This window comes from Cotesia typhae, unplaced genomic scaffold (assembly GCF_013202065.1).
Source record: "Cotesia typhae breed Kobodo isofemale line unplaced genomic scaffold, CoteBio_Ctyphae scaffold_13, whole genome shotgun sequence".
NCBI lineage: Eukaryota > Metazoa > Arthropoda > Insecta > Hymenoptera > Braconidae > Cotesia > Cotesia typhae.
The window spans coordinates 9,313,466-9,335,926 of record NW_027423774.1 but is presented as its reverse complement, the minus strand read 5'-3'; the positions used below and the strand labels follow the sequence as shown (position 1 = coordinate 9,335,926).

Below are 22,461 nucleotides of genomic sequence, written 5' to 3'. Positions count from 1 at the left end.
AACAAATAACTCTGATATGTAATAAATTATTAATAATTAATAAACTAGGCATAGTTAACTTCCTTAACTGTAAAGATAAGTCATGTATGAAATTAAAATTACTTTAAGTAGTTTGAAAGATACCTCTAAAGTAAAGATAAGTTATATGGTCAAGAGGTAAAGTAACAGTCTGGAAAGCGCGGCATCTACGGTTCGAATCCCCGCAGGTGCAACTTTTTTCTTTTTGGACCTGATCGAGTCAGACATGAACAGATCTGATCAGACCTGAACATGCCTGGCCAGGTCTGATCAAACCCGGTCATTTTTCATACCTGATCAGACCTGAAGACTCATGCCTGTTCATGTCTGATCAGGTCTGATCATTTTTTCCCGGGTATAGATCCTATAGGGCCAATCGCTTTACTTATTTTTTTCCTGCAATTTTCTACTACTTTCCTTTTTTCCATATATTCAGTATAAACTATTTTTCTTATTTATAATATAATTACAAAATATAAATATCCGGTAATATAATCATTGAGATTAATTATGAAGCTAATATAAAAGATGAAATGAAGTAAATATCTCCTTTGCGCAAGGGATACTGCGCATCTTGTATGTACAAATGTATATAATTTATATATACAATATATATAAGTCACCAAAATGCTAAAGGCTTTTATTTCTTAAAAATTATGGTATATATGAAAAATTTGCATAAACATAATGAAAACTCATATTTTTTTTTTAATATTTTTCAAAAAAAAATGAAGTCACCAAAATGTTAAAACCACAAACATATATATATATATATATATATATATATATATATATATATATATATATATATATATATATCTATATATATAAATATATGAAAAATTGATGTGGGTGCTCAAATGAAAGGTCTCGATGAGTGTAACATCGGAATGAGTTTATATCTTAAATAATGTCAATAGATTACGAGATACAAGGTCATTTCTTGATTGTGTATAATTATGAAAACTATTCCTGAAATTTATGGGAAAGATTTCCCTAATATCTATGTATAGGTTTAAATCCTATATATTATAGGAATCATTTCAAATTCACTCCGCACGAAGATTTTGCATTATTTTATTTTGAGAATGATTCCTATAATGGTATGGGAACGATTCCTACAATATTCCAGGAATCCTTCCTATACGATTATAGGAATAGTTCCCATAATAATATAGGAACCATTACTATATTATTAGGGGAATGGTTCCCATAATGATATAGGAATCATTCCTATAATGATAGGAACCATTCCCATCGTTATAGGAACTATTCCTATAATTTTGGGAATAGTTCCTATAATTATGGGAACAGTTCCCATAATTTATGGGAACAGTTCCCATAATTTATGGGAACAGTTCCTATAATTGCCTGGGAACTGTTCCTATAATATTATAGGAATAGTTCCTATATTTTTCTTTCCGTGTAGTATTTACAGGTTAATTGAAGGGAGTGTCTTCTGTTATGACGTAATTATAATTCATTGAAAATGAGCTATCAGTAGAAAATCATTCATTCATTTATTAATTTATTCGTAAGTCACTAAACATAAAATTTTTGCGAATTTCAAAATTTTAAATGGGCCATGAAATAACGAGAAACATTTTAAAGTAAAAGTTAAATAGATCAAATTGAAGGGAATTTAATCGGCTTTAAAATGCAATTTTCTGTAGAAAACAGTCTATTCCCAGTCAAAAGTCATTCATAGTTTGAGTCTTTCGTAGTCACCCAATTTTATCGACAATAAAATTGATTGTCTGAGCAATAAGTGTAATAAGTCTTATAATGGTCGGTCAAAAGTAGGCACTATGTTGATGACTCAGTCGGTTCATCATAGAGTAGGTAAGCATTATATTTGTTAGAGGTTACGTGACTAATGCAAAATTATGGGTTATGATAATTAAAAATTGTACCTTCTTGCGAAGTTTTACAAACTTGACATACAAATGGAAAATTCACATTTTGTTTGTCAGTCTCAATTACAGCCTGGATCATCCGTGATTTTGATCCATTATTAGGGTTAACTACTTCCAGTTCTTGAACTGGTGAGTAACCGCGATCTGATAAAATATCATCTTCATCTGAGTCGCAAAGATCACTTGCATTGGTCCGCGAAGTGATGTCTTGAAGGATGTTTTCAGTGCGAGTGATCGAATCGTTTTCTCGGGATTTGCTGGCATTGAGGGCTTTTGTTGCTGTTTTTAAGTCAGCAACAGCTGAATTATTATTAGCCTTCTTCTTTTCATGACAATCATCCGGGACATCGGGTAAAGTCACATTCCCGTCAGTATCAACAACCAGAGACTCGAGCCACTGCTTATCTTCTAATGACAATATGATGTGAAATTAACAATAGAACCATGAGAAAAGATAAAAAAAAACAACGAGTAATTTACTCTGTAAATTATAAAACTATCAAGACTTGAGTAAGTGAAATATAGGAATAAAAACAATAAGGAAAAAACCAACCAAAAATAAATAAATTAATACAAAAATTGAAAAACATATTGAAATGATCCCATAATAAATTAGTTGACTTACCACTTGTACGTAAAACTTTAACAGAATAAAATTTGTTTTTCCATTTAGCTGAAGCATCACCATTTTTTTTAAATTTAATTGAATCGTAATTCAAAATATCACGTTCACGTGAACCACTCCAAAGGACAAGAGCCCAAAGAATCATTATTAATAAAAAATAATGCAAATTAAAGAGCAAGACGAGATAACCACGACTTAATTAGTTAAAAGATAATTGTTTATGTATAAATAAATAACGTAACTATGGAAATATTATAATCAATACAACGGTAATCGTAAAATAAAAAAAAAAAAATAAATGAACGATTAAAAAAAAAAAATATTTAATAAAAAAAAAAGTTGTATGTGCTTCATTAAAAATAAATTAGTTATAATAATAAAAAATAAATAAAAACTATAAAAACATTCGAGTGAATTACTGCAAAAAATGCCGAAGCGAGTAAAACCATTCGAGGAATATTCGAGATCTTATCGATATAAAATTATCAAATTTTTGAAAGATCAAGAAGATGAGCCAATGCGAAGTGAGAACGATAGATGCATAAGTGAATCAGATGATTTGACTAGCTCAGGTAAGACCAATACAACCAAAAAAATTAGGAAAACGGTTGACCCTAAAGGCTTTCCGTGCAACTTCCCGCTCATTTCAATTAAAATAATGATGTTTATAAGCTCTCCGAGCTCAAAAATACCATTTATGTATTATTTTGAGCTTAAAGAGCTTAAAGAGATAACTTTTTTATGCTTTTGAACTCTTCAAGCTCAAAAGTCTAATAGAGGTTCGTTAAAACACAATTTTTCAAATTTTTAAACCACAATAACATTTGAATGAATTAACCGATTTTTACGCGGTTGGCGGCGATCGACGTGGTTTTTTTATATTGAGAGCTATACAATTTTTAAAATTGATCAATAAAGCCGTTCGAAAGTTATTTCAAAAATTTCGGAGTTTTGTTGAAAAACACGTGTTTCCAAATATTTCGTCGAAGATATCTTTCGAACAAATCAACTGATTTTCACGTTCTAGGCGGCGATCGACGCAGTTTTGTAAATTCTAGAAATAATCTTAGGCCATTAAAAATGATCCGATAAGAAATGTCGAAGTTATATGGAAAAAACACTTTTTTCGGTTTTCTTTCGTTCACGATATCTCTCGAACGAATAAATCAATTTTGACCTGATTGGCGGCAATCGACGTGGTTTTTTTTAAAATCCATCAGTCGAGCCATTTAAAAGTTATTCCAAAAAAACCACTTCTGAAAAAATTTTTTTTTCTATTTTTTTTGAGATTTTTCTAAATTTCTCAAAATTTATCGGTCCGAATCGGTTCAAATTTTCAGGGAATCTAAGTTTAGTGAAGCTCTTTTGAATGGCACCAACCGCGATGAATCCGATTCAACCGTTCAAAAGTTATAAGAGGTTTACATACTTACACACACACACACACACACACACGCGCGCACGCGCACGCGCACACATACACATACATACATACAGACATCGTGACACCCTCGCGGGAATGATCAGGGAAGCTTCCTATGACCTTAAAACGTCGAGATCCGATGAAAACTCGATTTTTTCGAAACGGGGTAAAAGCAATAACTTCCTGATTTTTGAAAATTTTCGATTTTCGCGAGAAGTTAAAAATATGACAGACATAATCAACAGAATATATATTGTAAGATGTAGATGACGAGGTCTCAATGCAGAGTGTGTCAAACAGTTTGGATTCAACAGAATCAAATGAAGAACTAGAAGGTACAGAACTTGGCGAAGTTGAGCGTGAAGATACTGGACTAGAAGATGGTGATATGAGAGAAGCGGAAACGGAAGGTAAAAAAATTAATTAAAAAAAATAAATTTATGTAAAATCGATAACGAAGGGAGACTTGAGCGATTTTTTTTAATTTATCAAAAAATTATGTACCTGAAGTTCCGAACGTTCGTGAAACGAAATTGTTTTTAATTCATAACTTCTACAATATTGAAAATATCACGCCAATTATTTCTGAATATCGTTCTTTTGGGTTTTCAAAGGTATGAAATAAATTTTAATTGTCTCCGACTTCCGGAACACCCCCTAATAACTACCCTTAACATTAGAAAATTCATAACTTCCTGTCTATTAAAAATATCACGCCAATTTTTTCTAAGAATCTTTATTTTGGGTACCCACTGCGATTTTGGAATAATAACGCAATTTATACAATTAAACTATTGTAACTGTGAGAATAGATGTGAAAGTTGTGATGCAAATTCAAAATTCTTTGCTATCATAAACAAATTAACAACCACAATGTCTTTTGAAACGCTTTCTGGTGTGATGATAGATTCAATACTGTCATGTAAAATATCTCAAGAAAAAAACTTATTCGTGATTAACATTGATAATTTGAAAAATGTGTGTTATATTGTTAAAAATTTCAATGATGACAATTCTGTATTTGTTATCGATCCAGTCTGTTGTATTGATTCTCAATAATAATTTGTTTATAAATCAAAAACGATATTCTTTGCTTTTCAAACGAAGTTCTGAATGGGACAATAAGGACGAGTACCCTAGCCAGCAAAAAACATCCGTAACAAAATACGTGGAGTAAGATTTTTATGTACACTTCTCATAAAAATTAAGGGATCAAGAAAAAAAATCCAAATTTTTCGAAATTGTTCAGCAGGCTATACTATAAAGAAAAATGGTCGTACAGTAAAATTTGTTTTCGAAATTTTTTCTTGAGTAATCTCAAAAAAACCACAGAAAAAAAAATTGTCTAGATTTTTTTGGTTTTTATTTTTAGTCTACAAATTTGGAAAAAATTTTTTTAACTTAAACACTACATGGACCGAATAACTTGTTTATCCAGCTTCAATTTTTTTTTTAAATCTTGATTCGAGGATTTCTCGCTGAGATAACGGAAAAGGAAATGAATGGAAAAGGATTATTTTGTCTTCGATTATCAATATTTTACTAACCAATGATTACATAGAAAATTCGAGGTGGGTTTCGAAAACTTAAATAAATTTTCTAAAAGAATTGGCTATTGGTTTTTTGAAAGAAAAAATTTTTTTTTCGATCATTAAATGAATTTGAAAAAGCTACACCAGACTTTCAAAAGATCTACCACAAATCTTCCGCTCACGGATCTTCCAAAGATCTTTCAAAAGTCTTTAATGGACTATATTGATTTTTGAAAAATTTGTCTCCCCAGGTAGACTTTTGGTAGATCTCTTGCAGATCTAATAGCGAAAGATCTGTAGTAGATCTTTCATGAGTCTATTGTAGATTGTTTGTTTTTTACCCGGGCAGTGTTAATGAAAAATCATTTTGTTAATCCTTTCTTAGTTAATGGCGTGTTGAATTGTAATCCTGGTAGTACATCAATGTACGTTAACTTTTTATTTATATTTTATCGAACACCAATTTTGTTCTTATCTATTCAGCATGAGAACTCATATATTTTTGTTTTTATACAGGCAAAAGTAAAAGTAAAGTTTGGGAATATTTTAACGCAGTTGATTCAAGCTCAGCACGGTGCAAACTTTGCCAAACAATTATAAAAACTTCAGGCAACATAATCAATCTCCGTTGTCATCTTAACTCTAAACATAAAACGTTTATTCCTAAAGAACTGCAAAGTAATTCAAAGAAACGTTCATCTGTAATTCTTCAAGAACATTCACAAGATTCTCATATTGAATGTAAAAAATTGAAAGTGTCACAGGTTTGTACATAATGTTGTACTCTAAATTAATTGATAAGCCAAAAAATAACAAAATATTTATTTCAAATTGTTTTTTTTTCTTTTTTTCAGAGCAATCCTGTTTTAAATTTATTTAAAAAAGCAAGTTTCTATGCAGGTAAAATTAATATATCCTTTTTTATGATTTTATGCATTGAAAGTGTATATTTATACTAATTTTTTTATTTTATTATGCAGAAGGTGGACACGAAGCTCAGAAACTTACAGACGCACTGCTTTACATGATAGTAGTCGATCATATGCCATTACGTACAGTACAAAAAAAAGGCTTACAGCAGTTTTTAAAAACAGCCAGACCTCAGTACACAGTACCAAGCCGTAAAACTATCACAAAGCTAGTAGATGACAAGTACGATGTTTTAAAGCTTAAAAAATCCAAGAATGAGATAAAAGTCCATTTTATTCTATTATCTGTGATATTTGGACAGATGTATCACAAAAAAGTTACTTAGGAACAACTGTTCATTATTTGTCAGCAGATAATTTAAATATTCTCAGTACTAATCTGTGTGTGAAACCATTAGATGCTGAGCATAATGCAACTTATATTGCTTCATCTTTACAAGAAATTTTCAATACGTTTGGCTTAAAAACTGAGAAAATAACAGCTATAATATCTGATAGTGCAGCCAATATGATAAAGGCTCTAGAAAAAGTATTAAATGACAATAATACTAACAAAGATAATACAAATAAAAATAAAAAAAAAATAAATAAAAGGTTACCATGTTTTGCACATCGAGTATCACATGTATTTAATCTGACTATTGTGATAATAATTATAAAATATACTTAATTATTATTATTTATTCATTATAATTGTTAATTCTAAAATTTAATATTGTTATTGTTTAACAAAAAACTTTAATTTATTTACAATAAAATTGTATGTTTGATTTTATGAATTAAAAATTTTAAACTATTGTAATTGCATGCTTTTTATTTAATATAATTAAAAATTTCTATTTTTAGTGACCAGATTTATGATTAAAAAGATTTGAATCATCGCGCCTTGCGGTTAAATTCAAAGTAACCGCAAGGCGCTTACTTTCAAATTCATTTCATAATTATAATTAAAATCCTATAGGATTTTCAAATTTTAGCGCTCATTTTCAACAACGATATCAAAAATCGATATTTCGATGTTTTTATCAAAACATCGATGGTTCGATGGCGAAAATTTTGAAAAATCGATAGTTCGACGTCGATGTTTTTTATTAACATCGCCCATCCCTAGATTCGACTGTAGTACATGCTAATGCTCTGCAAGCGCACTAACGTTACAAATAAGGAGAAGGGGAAGGTCCTACACTCTGGGAGAATTTAACGTTTGAAACAGTAAAAATTCTACTTTTAAGATGTACATTTTACCCGTCGAAGCACATCAATAATTACAGTTCCATCTTTAGCGTTGCGTTTAAAATTTACCATTTTACTTTGTAATTATTGACGTTGCTTATATAAAAATTTACTAACTGTAGTTTATATTTTTTAAATATCATACGATCATTTTTTACATACGAAATTATAAATATCAAAGTCAAAGTTCTTAATTATTATACTTTCACATTTTCGACTTTCACATAACGAATATTACCTTTTGAAATAGTATTTTTTAGCGTGTAAACAATAAATTGTAGCATTTAAATAATAAATATTCCATAGTGACTAGTAAAATCACGATTTTACTGTTTGAAATGGTAATTTTTATCAGTTGATCATTACTTATTACAACACGACGATCATTTATTACAGTTTACTTTTTTCCGTGTAATTGCATGTTTTGTTTTTTTTTCTGTGAAAAATCGAACTTTTCAAAATTTGTAAATATTGTTTTACTTGAAGTCTGCTGTGGCAGTGTTGCTAAACTTATTTATTATTCTTTTTTATTTTTTTTTAATTCCTAAAGCTTGTCTGTGATTGGTCAATTTACATTTTGAGTATCTCAAAAACTATTGAGAATATCGAAAAGCGACTAAGGAACTTTATTCTTAGAATCGTCTCCTCTATATAGGAGGAGATGATTCTTCAGTTTACCGCTGTGAAGGTCATTCTGAATCACCCTGTATAGTTATATATACTTATATATAATTACAAATGAAAAATGGCCCTATATAATCATATATAATTATGTAGAATTAGATATAATTATATAGAATTATTTCCAAAGAAAAAAAAACCGGCTTATTATTTATGAACAGTCTCTTTTACTTATTGGCTTTTGTCAGTAGAAAAATTTTCTTGAAAACCACTGTGATGACTAATTTCTTAACCGTAAAAACAAAATGAAATAAATAAATAAAATATTAGGTACACTAAAAACAGAAAAATATTGTCCCCTTAATGGGGTAACCACTTTTGTAGGCGTGTTCTGAGCTCCTTCCGGTGCTTTGATTCTTCGGTGAGCCACCAATATTTATCGCAAAGTCTATGCGAGTCAAGTTTGTCTCGCAATGGGAGAGCAGTAGAGTAGGTGAAGTCAAACCATCTCAGTTTTCGGTCGTCCGGGGCAAAATTAATTTTTTTGTTTGCTTTGTGCCGTTTCCAGTGGAATAGTATGGGGATTTTATTTTCATCTTGAATGAGTCCCTTTTTGTCTAGTGTATTGAAGGCTTGAGGAGGTAGCAAGCCCGTCTCATGACGTTTTTCGAAGTCAGCGTCAGAAAAGATCACCAGCTTATTGATGTCCTCATTGGCAATTTGCAGGATCATGCTAGAGTAGCCCCTCACAAGTTTGATAATGTGATTATCAATCCTTGGAATATCAGCGATGTCGTAGATTACCGAATTTTTGATGAATCTCTTGAAGTTCGTCTCCTCAGATCTATATGCTCCAATACAGGCTCGAAGGCATTTTCTTTCGAAAATCCTAAAATTTTTCATCACTGCAGCGCTCGTATTCCACCAAATTGGGGCCGCGTAAATTAGAATTGGCCTGACCAGCAGTAGATAGCAGATGATTTTAGATTTTCTGCTAGGACTTTTATTATAAAAAATGCGGCTATTTGCCTTAAAGGCCACTTTTGCCTTTGGCAACTGGATATCTGAATGGTAACGCAGCCGTAGAAGGTGGTCGATATGGACTCCTAGATATTTGACTGTGTTTCTGTTCGGTATTTTGACCTCCTCGTTGGTGTTAGAAGAAAGAGTCGAGATTTGGAACTCCTTGAGTTTGGCCAAGGCATTCTTGCTTAAGTGATTTGATTCTCTTCTGAATAATATTGTCTCGCACTTTTCAGGATTCATTCGCAAGTTCCAGGTCTTGTAGAAGGTTTTGATATTATTGACCAAGTCCTCTAGGCGCTTTTTGAGGATTTCTGGTTGTTTTTCAGCCACTCCAATTATCAGATAGTCTGCGTACGCTGCAGCAATTAGTCTTTCGTCAGTGTTCAGGCCGAACATACTGAGAAGCATCATGGTAAGTAAGCAGAAAAGGATCGGTGAGTTGACAGTACCCTGCTGCAATCCTTCAAGAATTTCATATCTCTTTTTAGACAGGTTGGAGCCATCCCAGGTGCGGAATGTCCTTCCCATAATTATGTCGATGATAGTCAACAGAAGCCATAGTGGGAACGCGAATTTGATTAGCCTGAAGATTAGTCCGTTGATCCACACGGAGTCAAATGCCTTTTCTTGGTTGATTAAGGCTACACAAACCCTAAGGTTGTCTGAAAGGTAGTTGAACAGCTTGTCCAGAATTTGATGAATAGCGTGTGTAGGACTATGTTGCGCTCGAAAGCCAAACTGTAGATTGTGCATAATCTTCTTATCGCGGCAGACTCTGACGATGTGATTGTTGATTACCATTTCGAAGACCTTTTCCAGGTTGGAGGTAAGGTTTATTGGCCAGCAGCTAGTAGGAGTAGTTGGATCCTTATCCTTTTTTAGGATTGGGAGAACTTTAGCTTCTTTCCAGGCTTCTGGGAAGTAGGTTAAATTTAATCCATTGTTGAAAATGATCACCAATGCCCTGATGGCTCTGGGTGGCAGGTGTTTCAGTATAATGGATGGAATTTCGTCCGGACCACTAGACGTTTTATTCAGAAGCTTCTTGAGAATTTTTGTCAGCTGATTAGAGTTTGTGAATGGACATTCATCTTCAATTTCTGTCGTCGGGTTTAGGGCACTATTGTTACTATTGAAAGTAGTGAGAGTGGCTCCATCCGCTCGTCTGTTGCTGAGAGTGTTTTTAGTTTCTTCAGCTTTTCTGTCAACATATTCTTTGAACCTCGTTCCCTCATTGAGGTAGCGCGGTGAGTTTATGGACTGGTAAAATTCTCCGATGACGTTCAATTTGTCAATCGGGTTAGTTACTATTATTTCATCACCACTCTTGGAAGCAGCGCACATATTGATAGCTCCATTTCGGCATATTGGGTCCGTAGATTTTACTCGTTGGTCAGCGATTGTTGTGGTTTTCTTTTTTCTCAAAAGACGGTTAGAAAAAAAATTAAAAATTTTTTTTGAATTACCTAATATATATATATATATATATATATATATATATATATATATATATATATATATATATATATATATATATATATATATATATATATATATATTAGACTGTTTCAAAAAAATCGATGAATTTTTTTTTTCTTTATTATATAGAAAATCTTGTTGGAAATGGTGAAAAAAAATACTGTGAAAGTTAGAGCTCTTAATATTAATATTAAGAAGTGCCGCAACGTAAATTTCAATTTCCCATTTAAATAACATGGGAACGATGTACTTTTGAATTTTGGAATTTTTTAACTCTCGCTAGAAATAATAATTCAAATAGACCAATATATTTTTTTATAGAAAATTTAACGCTCTACAAAAAAGGATTCCTCCAATTTTTTAATATATTCATTTTTTTTAAAATTATTCAACGTTAAATTTGGATTAGTTCAAAATTTATACATTTTTCTTATTTTCCGACGCAACCATCAACTTTATGAGAAAATTTCATATGACATTTTTTGTAGAGAATTCAATTTCCTATAATTTATCTTTCGACAAGTTTTTGATATTTCTTACCGATCGTACGTTACCTGCAAAAAACTAAAAATTTTTATAAATAAATGCGATTTTACTGCTTGAAATTAAATATTTTATTCAAATAAATAGATTTTTAACCTAAAAATGTATTATTTATTATAATGACAGTAATATATATCGTTACACTAAAAGATTTTTACTACAATTGGGCAGGTTTTTTCTGTATTCACTTATAACTAGCAATAAGTATTGTAATTGGTCTTCATTTTTCGTGAAACACTTATTGTATTGTTCAATCGACGCTACACCACGCTCCGCAACATCATTGACGATCATTAATTTCGTAAAAAATTGCACACATTCTTTAAAACTTTCATCACTAGCCCAAGAATTTATATCTTTATCAACGAAGTCGTAAAGTAAATCAAAAGCTCTGAAGATAGACACAGAATCTACCGACACAAAGTCGCTTATATCTTTGTCTAAGAGTGCATTCAAATCATCGTTTTCAACTTCGAATTTCCTTGCCTTAACTTTCTTTCCTTTTCGATACTTCATATTTACAACCATTTTTTTCTTCACTTCAACTTCTACTTCATCATCGAACAAGGAAATTATAGCTAACTTATCTGTTAAATACCACAGATGATTTATCATTTTTGCAGTAGCAGCTTTTAAAATTTTAGAATTAACGGCTTCATATTGAATAAACTTTTGCAAAAAAGTAAGGTCATGATTTGGAGCCAGAATAGCAGAAGGCGAAGAAAACCAAGCTTTTATATAATTCGTAATAATAAATAAGCAAACTTCTCGAAGACCATTTCTTTCACGAGTACTGAGTTTGAACTCGTCTCTGAAAATAAATATTTTAAGACAATAAATGGCCTTAGCCATCCAACGAGCGTGACTCATAGCTCCTGGGCGCTTGAATGACAGATTTTCTTTGGGAGTTATTCCCAGAAAAATTAATGAGAGCTCCAAAAATTCTCTATAATCATTTCTTGGGTGATATTTCTGAAAAAAAATTAGATTTCATACCATAACTTGATTAAAGCTTATGAATTCTTAGAAGAATTTATAAAGAAAATTGTGGTATGTTTTCAAACGGAATGCTATTAAAATGAACGGATAAGAAGAGTAACACATAGTTAATTTTATAAGTTTCTCAGAATAAAAAAATTATTGAAATTGATTTTCAACGTTCGAAATGCCTACAAAAGAAAGTATTTTGAAAAATTTTAACAATTGAAAAGAATTCTATCAATTTTAAAACTTAATTTGTTTTAATCGTTTTGTTATGTAGAGATTTATGATACCGCGACAGTTAAACAGCAGACTTATCAATCACGATATTTTAATCGAACGATAATTCAAACGTATGAAGAACAAGCAGAATGTTTAAATTGCTAATGTCGATAAGCTAAAAAAGTCGATGGTTGAACTACCTTTTGAAAAGTATTGAAATCAGCTTAAACCATACCCGCATGTAATTTTCTATAAAAACTAATAAATCATTAGTTTGATCCATCAAAACGGTAGCAACTATATTATCTTCTAAGCAGCATGGTGCAACTTTGGCGCATCCCACTCTTTTGAGGTAGGGGTAACTTGTGTTGTTCGCAGTAGTAGTAGTAGTAGTAGTAGTAGTAGTAGTAGTAGTAGTAGTAGTAGTAGTAGTAGTAGTAGTAGTAGTAGTAGTAGTAGTAGTAGTAGAGATAATAGTAGACTTATTAAATAATAATTATTATTATTATGATGCACACACACACACACACACACACACACACACACACACACACACACACACACACACACACACACACACACACACACACACACACACACACACACACACACACACACACACACACACACACATACATACACACACACACACACACACATACACACACACACACACACACACACACACACACACACACACACACACACACACACACACACACACACACACACACACACACACACACACATATATATATATATATATATATATATATATATATATATATATATATATATATATATATATATATATATATATATATATATATATATATATATATATATATATATATATATATATATATATATATATATATATATATATATATATATATGTATGTATGTATTAGGGTGGTCCTTATGTTGGGTTTTTTGAAATTTTTTTTCACGATAGTTCAAAATCGGTTCAAAATCTATAAAAAAAAAATCATGCCAAGTTATAGCTCTTAATTTTAATATTAACCCGCGCCCCCCGACGGTCAAAGTTTTAAAGGAAAATAACATGGGAAAAGTTATATTTTTACTTTGGAATTTTTTACGTCATAAACTAACCAACAAATCACATCAAAAATATTTTTTCTAATGCAAAATTTAACGGTCTACAAAAAAGGTCTCTTATCATTTTTTGATAATTCTAACGGTTTTGAAGTTATTCGAGGTCTAAATTGAAACTATAATCTTTTTCATAGTTTTTTCTGTTTTTTCTGGTCATTTAATAATTCAACAATCATAGACGGGTTATTATTCATATTAGATTACTTTTTTTACTTATGCATATAATTTTGAACTATAATTTACGTGAAAAGTATTAATCAATTAAAGAAGTGTATTATTAATATTTTAATGAATCGAAAATGTACAAACATTACCATTTTTATTTTTAATTACAGATACTTTCATGAAATTTTTTTATTAGTTTTTTTAAGTGCGTCAGGAAACATTTGACGATGATCTTTAACCAATTGTAACACGTATTGCATTTGTTTTTCATCCTTAGTATAACGATTACAAAAATCTTGCACTAGTTTAACTCCTCTTTCAGCACAGTCATTCACAACCGATAGTTTTTTAGCGAATCGTAATGCAGTTTTATAGTGTTCATTATGAGCCCATTCAGAAGGATGAATCTTTAAAAATTCTGTTTGTAACTCGAATCTATTGAAAAAATTGATCGATTCTGCAGTTACGAAAAAGTCAATATCATTATATAATAATTCAGTTATGCTCTTAGTTTGAAAGCGTTTAACACTACATTTTTCACTAGTATAATCCAAGTCTTCTTCCGGAATATCATCAATCACAATTGTTTCTTCTTCTTTACGCAGCTTAGCGACAATTTTTAATTTTGTTTCTTGTGAAACTTCCTCATCAAAAATAGCCATGATTGCTAATTCTGGTGATAAATACCACAAGTGATTCATAAATCTACTAATTGCCACAGTAGCAAGATTACTGTTGATTGCCTTAAAGTTGTTGAGTTCTTTTATAAACTGTAGATCATGGTACGGAGCTTTGACACTATTTGACGACGAAAACCAAGCTTTAACATAAACCATTGTCACAAAAACACATATTTGCCGTAGTTTATTATCTTCACCTTTTTCAATGACAATTGCTCCCGAAGCATGTACATTTTCAATATATAAATAGCTTTTGCCATCCATCGTGCATGGTGACAAGCTCCTGGCTTACGAAAACTAAATTTTTCGGGGATGACACCGATAAAAACTAAAGTAAGCTCTAATAACTCTTTGTAATCATCACGAGGCAGTTGTGATGCAAGAGTATCAGTCGCAAAAGTTCTAATAGATTCAATTTTTTCATTTGTCAAGATATTATCATTTTTCGGATCATCTAAACCTGTTTTGTAACTGAGTTTATTTAAATCTCCCCATTGCTTTTGGAATCGGATAAAAAGTGGAACATTAGGACCAACAGTATTTGGAAAAACAGCTTCGAAGACATATCTTAGGACTATTTCAAATATATGATGCCTACATGGAAGATACAACAAATCTCTTTCTAACAATTTTTCCAGTAATGCAGCAGCACCATTACGAAGGCCTAAATTTGAAGGAGTAGTGTCACAGCATATTGCTTTTACAGATATGTCGAATCCCCAGTCACATAATGTCTTATGAACTACAGAAGCTTGTGCCATTCCAGTTCCATCTTCACTCGTTGGTACACCTAACATAATTTCTTTACTTTCTGAAGTAATTATTACAGGCAATCGATAAACAGTTTCTGTATTTAACAAATTAGGTAATAATTTTCCATCCCAATGTACAACAATAGATGATAACTTTAAGTCTTGGAAATGTTTTTTTATTTCTATTGATTTTGACTCTCGCATAGTAAGCCGACATCGGCGAATAGATGATCGATTGACAATAATGGAATTAATATCCACTTCTAATAATTTTAAATCGATAAGCGACTGACAAATAGCTGTAGTTATAAACAAAGCATCTCTGTCGCTTACTTTACAACGGTCAAAAGTAGCTACAACTCTTTCGTTGAGAATATTGTGAGTTCCTCTTATATTTCTTGACTTAAATTGGCCGGCAGTAGTTGGAATGTATACTTCTCCACTAGAGACTGATTGAGCACTTCCTTGGCTTGATAAGAGTTCAACGTTTTTGTCTACAAAAAAGGATAATGATAAGACACAAAATATCTTCACTATAAAATAATAAAATATCAATGAGTAAGTTGATTATTATAATTTACAAAATAATGATTTTTCTTTTTCACTTTCCAATTTTCGTTTTTCGAAATCCAATTGTTTCTCTAATTTTTTAACACCAATTTCATCGTCATCGTATTTCGTCTTAATATTTGCAATAAAACCAATTCGTTCATCTGATCTCTGATTATTCAAGAATTCTTTGGAATTTTCATCAACCATTTCAAATACATTTGACGGTGCGATGTCAAATAATTTTTTTAATGAACAGGAAAATTCATTTTGTTTTTTCACAGCAACTTCACTCCGATTTCTATGTTTAAGAAGTATGCGTCACTCATCATACAGTTTTTTCAACTTATCTCGACATCATTGCACATCTTGAACGGGAATTCGAGCTTTCTTCCAAAACACAATAATTTCATCAATCACTGCAGCAACACCATCTGTGATAGTATTATTTGAAATACGTGTATAAAAAAATAACACTTTCAAAGCTTGCAATTTCGATGGTAATTGGTTACCTACGATTTGAACGTCAACATCACCAATCAAAAAAATGTTTTGACATAAACGTGATAACTCCATATTTAACTGTGTAACGGGTAATTTTTGAGGGTTTATTCTTTGGAAAAAAAAAAAGGGATTAACGCTGAACGATTATGAATGATACTGCGACACAAAGCGCCCCCTTGCTCGAATCTGAAGCTCGCCGGAGTCCAGGGTAAAAGGGGGGTTGAACAACAAAATATATTTCAGAAGAAAACAGATCTCAGTTACTTAAAAATAAATAATACATAACTACGTCTTACTAAATAACTCCAAATGTCAAACAGGGTATGATAGAGAAATAAATAATCATTTATTTATCAAAATCGACTCACAAAGAGTTACGAAACAAAATAACAAATTCTCGTAAGACAAAAAAAAGGTTGAGGTTATATCCAACCTCAACAACTAAATCTAAAATAATACAAACAAAATGTCTTCATGACATTGGTCGCGCACGCGTATCAGGACCCGATCAAAACTGGTCTGTACAAGACAAACTCGCACACATTCTGGCTCCCGTGAGCGTCCAAATCGCGAACTACAACTCCACCAACTGGTTACCCACTCCCCAGGAGACTAGCCGTCACCCTGGGCCTAAAACTCTACCCTGAGAGCGGATGGAGAGTATCCTCTCCGCTCCCACCTACACGGTTTGTGATTACCTACCGGATTTTCGACAGAGGGTCGAAGATCCGGGGAAGTCAAATCTTGTTGAGAGTTCAAAAGGTACTTACCAGTGTTCTAGGCGAACCAAGGTAATGTCCCTCCAGCTGTTATTGGTAGAAGAATATTCCCTCAATAACACTCTGTCACAAGACTTCGTTTCCGATCGCCAATTTTCGCTTTTAACAGTTTTTCAAAAAGTTACTTGCAACGAACCAGAATAATCGTTTTTGCCCTCTACACGTTGTTTACAAACTACTAATTTAATTGGCAATTCCCTCATTCTATATCCATTCGGTTCGTCAAATTCTGAGTTTTGAAAATCAAATATCAACAGATTACATACAAATTCAACAGAATACATTCCCATACTAAAATTTGCTCGGGACTTAGAATAATTTCGTTTATAAATATTTTTCTTTTAAATAATAATCGCCATTTCTTTCATTATATAACCATTCGCTGCTTTTCCATACTAACTCGGCTTAGGACTTAGAATAATTTATAAATTGGAAATTTACAATAATTTGTTTCCAAAATTAATTACATTAATTTTCTTTCAATAAACTAAAGAAATATAATCACAATAAATAATCGTCGTAGACAAAATAATACTTTTATAACTAACTAATTATTAACCCGTCTAGATATTCAACATTGGTAACTAAACTATTAGACCTGAATTGTTTTAATCAAACGATATTAACTAACAAAAAATAGTTTTAGATATTTATAATCAAATCTAAATTAGATAAATAATATTTTCACAAGTTTTTAGTGAATAATACTCTCAATATCGTAAATTATCATTATTAATAATTAGAATAATAATACTGCACTCGTAAACAATAACTCAACTAAAGAAAACGGATTATTTACAACGTTAAATAATAATTTAGCAGGAAAATACGCCCGTCGAAGTATCAGGAGAACATGAGAAACGGAGAGTAGGTAGCTGTCGTTGGTCCCCTCCTGGTCCCTTCTTCCGCGCCCTACTCCTCGGCTGTCTCGTACTAGCCATCGGCCCTCTCTCTCCGGCTCAGTCCCTCTTCCCTAGTCTAGACCCTTTTTCCGACATCTGGGTCACAACTGATTACTTAAATATCGGATAAATGAAGTCAAAAAATTTATTTATATATCAAAAAGGCATCAGTACTAGTAATTGAACGATTTTGATCAAGCTGAGAAATAAATGTAGGTTATGAGTAATCTGAGAATTAATTTTAGTGTTAGAGATTGAAGTAAAATCTAATAGATGGCGGCATGATCGGTTTCTAAAATGTTTTTAACCAGAAATCAAAATTTGAAATTGGAGTTTGTTGATATTTGTACCAATAACAATAAAAATCGAGACAATAGGTCCCGAATTTCTTTTGTATCCAAAAAAGTTAAAAATCTTTAAAATGTTCGACAGTTCAGGCTAAAAAAATGAATTGGTGTTACTATTATTCCAAAGTTACAGTTACTTTGAAAATTTTCTAAACAAAAAAATCCAATGAGATTATAAAGAATAACCGGTTCATGATTTATGAACTATTAAATGACCAAAAAACAGAAAAAACTATGAAAAAGATTATAGTTTCAATTTAGACCTCGAATAACGTCAAAACCGTTAGAATTATCAAAAAATGATAAGAGACCTTTTTGTAGACCGTTAAATTTTGCATTAGAAAAAATATTTTTGATGTGATTTGTTGGTTAGTTTATGACGTAAAAATTCCAAAGTAAAAATATAACTTTTCCCATGTTATTTTCCTTTAAAACTTTGACCGTCGGGGGCGCGGGTTAATATTAAAATTAAGAGCTATAACTTGGCATGATTTTTTTTTTATAGATTTTGAACCGATTTTGAACTATCGTGAAAAAAAATTTCAAAAAACCCAACATAAGGACCACCCTAATATATATATATATATATATATATATATATATATATATATATATATATATATATATTGTTACGTCGCGATCAATTTAACCACTAAAACCGTTGTATTTGGGAAATGCAAGTCATTGGTAAATGTGCATAGCTCTGTTCATGCGGCCATTAAAAAAATACATTAAATAATAATATAAAAATTGTACACTCGTCTTGCCTCAACGACGCCTGAGTCATTAGAGTATAGACATACAGAGGATATTTTTCCCGAAAAATATTTAAAAGATAAAAATAGGTAATGGGTCCTGAAGGCCTAAACAAATATAGAAAACGGAAAAATATCCTCGACTGCACGTGTACTTAGATTAAGTAAAAATTCGAAGTATTTTTCTGGAAACAGAAAAATAATTTACGACTAGGACTAAGATAATTTTTAAATAATATAATAGAATATTTTTTTTTTTTTTGAACAAATAAGATAAAATAATTTTAAGCGATAAAATAACTAAGATAAACTAAGTAAATTTTAAACCGTAAAATAAAAGTTTTAAACAATAACTATTAATAAAAAAATTTATAAATGAAGTTTTTAACATGCAAACAACTAATCTTGAATGAAAGCTGTTCAATACTTCCTTTTTGTACTTATGTCTTACTGGGGACTGGTGGACGCCATAATCGGCTACGATTGCGGTAACCAGGTCCTCAACATGACAACGCTATCACTCGTGGACATAGACGAGTGCGAACTGGAAGAAGAAAAATTGGAGACAACGCTGCCAAACATTGCGTTGCTTCAATTAAACGAATATGAACATCTCTCAGTAGTACAATGTAAAATAAAGATTCACCGGGTTATCCAGCACTGCGGCTGGCAGTCCTATAATTCCCTTGTCAGCAACGGAATTATGGACTACGTTTATCCGATAACCCGCGAAATGTGCCAGGTTGCGCACGACCATGGCACATTACGCATTGGTAATACTTTTATAGATGGAATAACCCCTAATGTCACCATAACTAAAAGTATCGCTCTCGCGGGAGGCGTGAATAACAACGCGGATTGTACCAACGTCCAATATAGCGATGCGTATGGTAGTTGGGACAGTGTTTTCGTGACCGGCACTGCCGCCATCACAATTCGCACCCAACAAGCTCGCGTTAAAGTCACTGACGACAAGATACACTTGCCATCAGGGACTTCATGTAAATTAAGCAAAGGTAAGTGCATCGATCCAGAGGATGGATACACTTACTGGCAATCACTGCCCCGCAAATACTGTACCACCGAAACGTACACTGTTTTGTACCGCGGCGCAGCCACTCGCCTTAGGTCTAAGTCGGAAACCGTATACTCACTAAATGTAAGAGATACGAGTTTCTCCTTAAGCACGAATGGAGTTGAAACCTCATGTGGTGTCTCAATCACTAGGACTGAGCATCCAAAATTGTATATTATTGACCAAAAGGATTTAGAAACTCTTGAGAAAGGGAGCATTGCAATCTCCCATCCAGATAATTTAGATATTTTCCTTTACGTGAATGCCAAGTTCATTTACGTGGAGAGATACATGAGGTCTCAGGTCCAGTCGTTGTACTTAGATGTAATTAAAAAGCGATGTCTCTTGGAGAGGGAAGTCTTGAAGAATACTCTCTCGATAGCGTCAACTCAACCAGATGAGTTCGCCTATCGCTACATGGAGGGACCAGGATACATGGCCGTTGTTGCAGGTGAGGTCGTACATATCGTACAGTGTGTGGCAGTCGAGGTGAAAATTCAACGAACAAGTATTGGAACATTTGGCAGAAAGTGCTTGGTCACGGACTTGGGGACGATTCACCGGCTTTGGCACGTACTGTGCTGGAATAATAGGCGTTGTAATCTGTCTGCGACTCGTCAAGATGGTTGCAGATACGATCATCCACGGATATGCACTACATACTGTCTATGGATGGTCCTTATGCCTCATCGGAGCTTTTTGGGACTCAATGACGAACTTACTATTACATCTTGGAAAACGTCGAGATCATACTACGCCGCCTCCATCATCCGGACCTGCAATTAAGGATATCGAGTTGGGAGAAATACCACCTTCCAACGCCCAGGAGCTTTATCCACTACTGTCCGTACACGCTACACCTCAACCTACAGCACCGAAATATGTCTCATCTCAGTCGCCTACACCTCAATCTACCGTATCTCAGTCCGCTATGACTCAATCATCATCGTCAACACCAACAACTGCAGCTCCAGCTCCAAGAACATTCATTCAAAATTAAGTAATTAAATATAGGTATACAAGGCTCGTTGAGCATAGCTGTGTGTCGTACTCGATGGATTGCTTTCCCAATCCGCTCGTGCCTCCGTCTAACGGTGGGGGTGTTACGTCGCGATCAATTTAACCACTAAAACCGTTGTATTTGGGAAATGCAAGTCATTGGTAAATGTGCATAGCTCTGTTCATGCGGCCATTAAAAAAATACATTAAATAATAATATAAAAATTGTACACTCGTCTTGCCTCAACGACGCCTGAGTCATTAGAGTATAGACATACAGAGGATATTTTTCCCGAAAAATATTTAAAAGATAAAAATAGGTAATGGGTCCTGAAGGCCTAAACAAATATAGAAAACGGAAAAATATCCTCGACTGCACGTGTACTTAGATTAAGTAAAAATTCGAAGTATTTTTCTGGAAACAGAAAAATAATTTACGACTAGGACTAAGATAATTTTTAAATAATATAATAGAATATTTTTTTTTTTTTTGAACAAATAAGATAAAATAATTTTAAGCGATAAAATAACTAAGATAAACTAAGTAAATTTTAAACCGTAAAATAAAAGTTTTAAACAATAACTATTAATAAAAAAATTTATAAATGAAGTTTTTAACATGCAAACAACTAATCTTGAATAATAAATTTAAATAATAGTTTCACATAAAATAAATTATATACAACAATAAAATCTATAAACAAAATATTATTTAACTAAATTACTAGGAATAAATTTTAGAAACTTGGACGATGTTAATCAGTTAAAACACAAATTAATAAAAGTAAAAGCTAATATAAAATCAAATTTCAAAAATGAAGAATATTAATAGATCCTTTTAGTAAATAATAATTAATAAATTGTCCTAATAAATAATACAATTTCCTAGTAAATATTAAATAATAAATAAAGAAATAGCCGTGCCTGTAAGTGGATGTGTAGGTGCGCATACCCATCCAGTTACATGAGGGCGGACCCTATAAGTTTCCACTGAGAGAAGGGATCTAGAAAGGGAAAAGCCCTTTTCCGATTCGACAACGATTTTCCTCCTCTCTCAAGGCCCTGGAATAGGACCCCGAAAAGGAGTTGGACACTTTTTAGTTAATATTTTTTTAGTCACACTTACTATCGTCTTGAGCCCGACAGGGTAGTATTGACTCTTCCAGTCAAGTAATTTTTTTTTCTCACCGCTAGTGCAGGCCTTCCCACTCAGCGTAGTGAAATCCAGAAATCATTTTCTCAGTTAAAATCAGTTTAAGTGAAATTATATAGCGAAATAAAATTAAACCA

The 22,461-nt window shown here is 32.2% G+C and overlaps 2 protein-coding genes across 2 annotated transcripts; one reads left to right on the top strand and one right to left on the bottom strand.

The window, feature by feature from the left end:
• Positions 1–1,902: 1,902 nt before the first annotated feature.
• On the bottom strand, positions 1,903–2,732 carry LOC141534007 (uncharacterized). The gene is made up of 2 exons (XM_074253147.1): positions 2,560–2,732; positions 1,903–2,342 (listed from the first exon to the last, which is right to left on the bottom strand). The coding sequence occupies exons 1-2, from the start codon at positions 2,702–2,704 to the stop codon at positions 1,903–1,905; spliced, it is 585 nt and encodes a 194-aa protein (XP_074109248.1). The 5' UTR covers positions 2,705–2,732.
• Positions 2,733–3,817: 1,085 nt separating this feature from the next.
• Positions 3,818–7,072, top strand: LOC141534773 (E3 SUMO-protein ligase ZBED1-like). Its single transcript, XM_074254342.1, has 4 exons — positions 3,818–4,392; positions 6,031–6,278; positions 6,369–6,414; positions 6,495–7,072. Exons 1-4 carry the CDS (start codon positions 4,263–4,265, stop codon positions 6,767–6,769), a joined length of 699 nt encoding a protein of 232 aa, XP_074110443.1. The 5' UTR covers positions 3,818–4,262; the 3' UTR covers positions 6,770–7,072.
• The last annotated feature ends 15,389 nt before the right edge of the window (positions 7,073–22,461 follow it).

Coding starts and splice junctions, on each gene's coding strand:
- LOC141534007 (XM_074253147.1), bottom strand. CDS start 2,704: ATGATTCTTTGGGCTCTTGTCCTTTGGAGTGGTTCACGTGAACGTGAT. Junction 2,343..2,559: donor TAAAGTTTTACGTACAAGTG/GTAAGTCAACTA, acceptor TATTGTCATTAG/AAGATAAGCAGTGGCTCGAG.
- LOC141534773 (XM_074254342.1), top strand. CDS start 4,263: ATGCAGAGTGTGTCAAACAGTTTGGATTCAACAGAATCAAATGAAGAA. Junction 4,393..6,030: donor GAGAGAAGCGGAAACGGAAG/GTAAAAAAATTA, acceptor GTTTTTATACAG/GCAAAAGTAAAAGTAAAGTT. Junction 6,415..6,494: donor AAAAGCAAGTTTCTATGCAG/GTAAAATTAATA, acceptor TTTATTATGCAG/AAGGTGGACACGAAGCTCAG.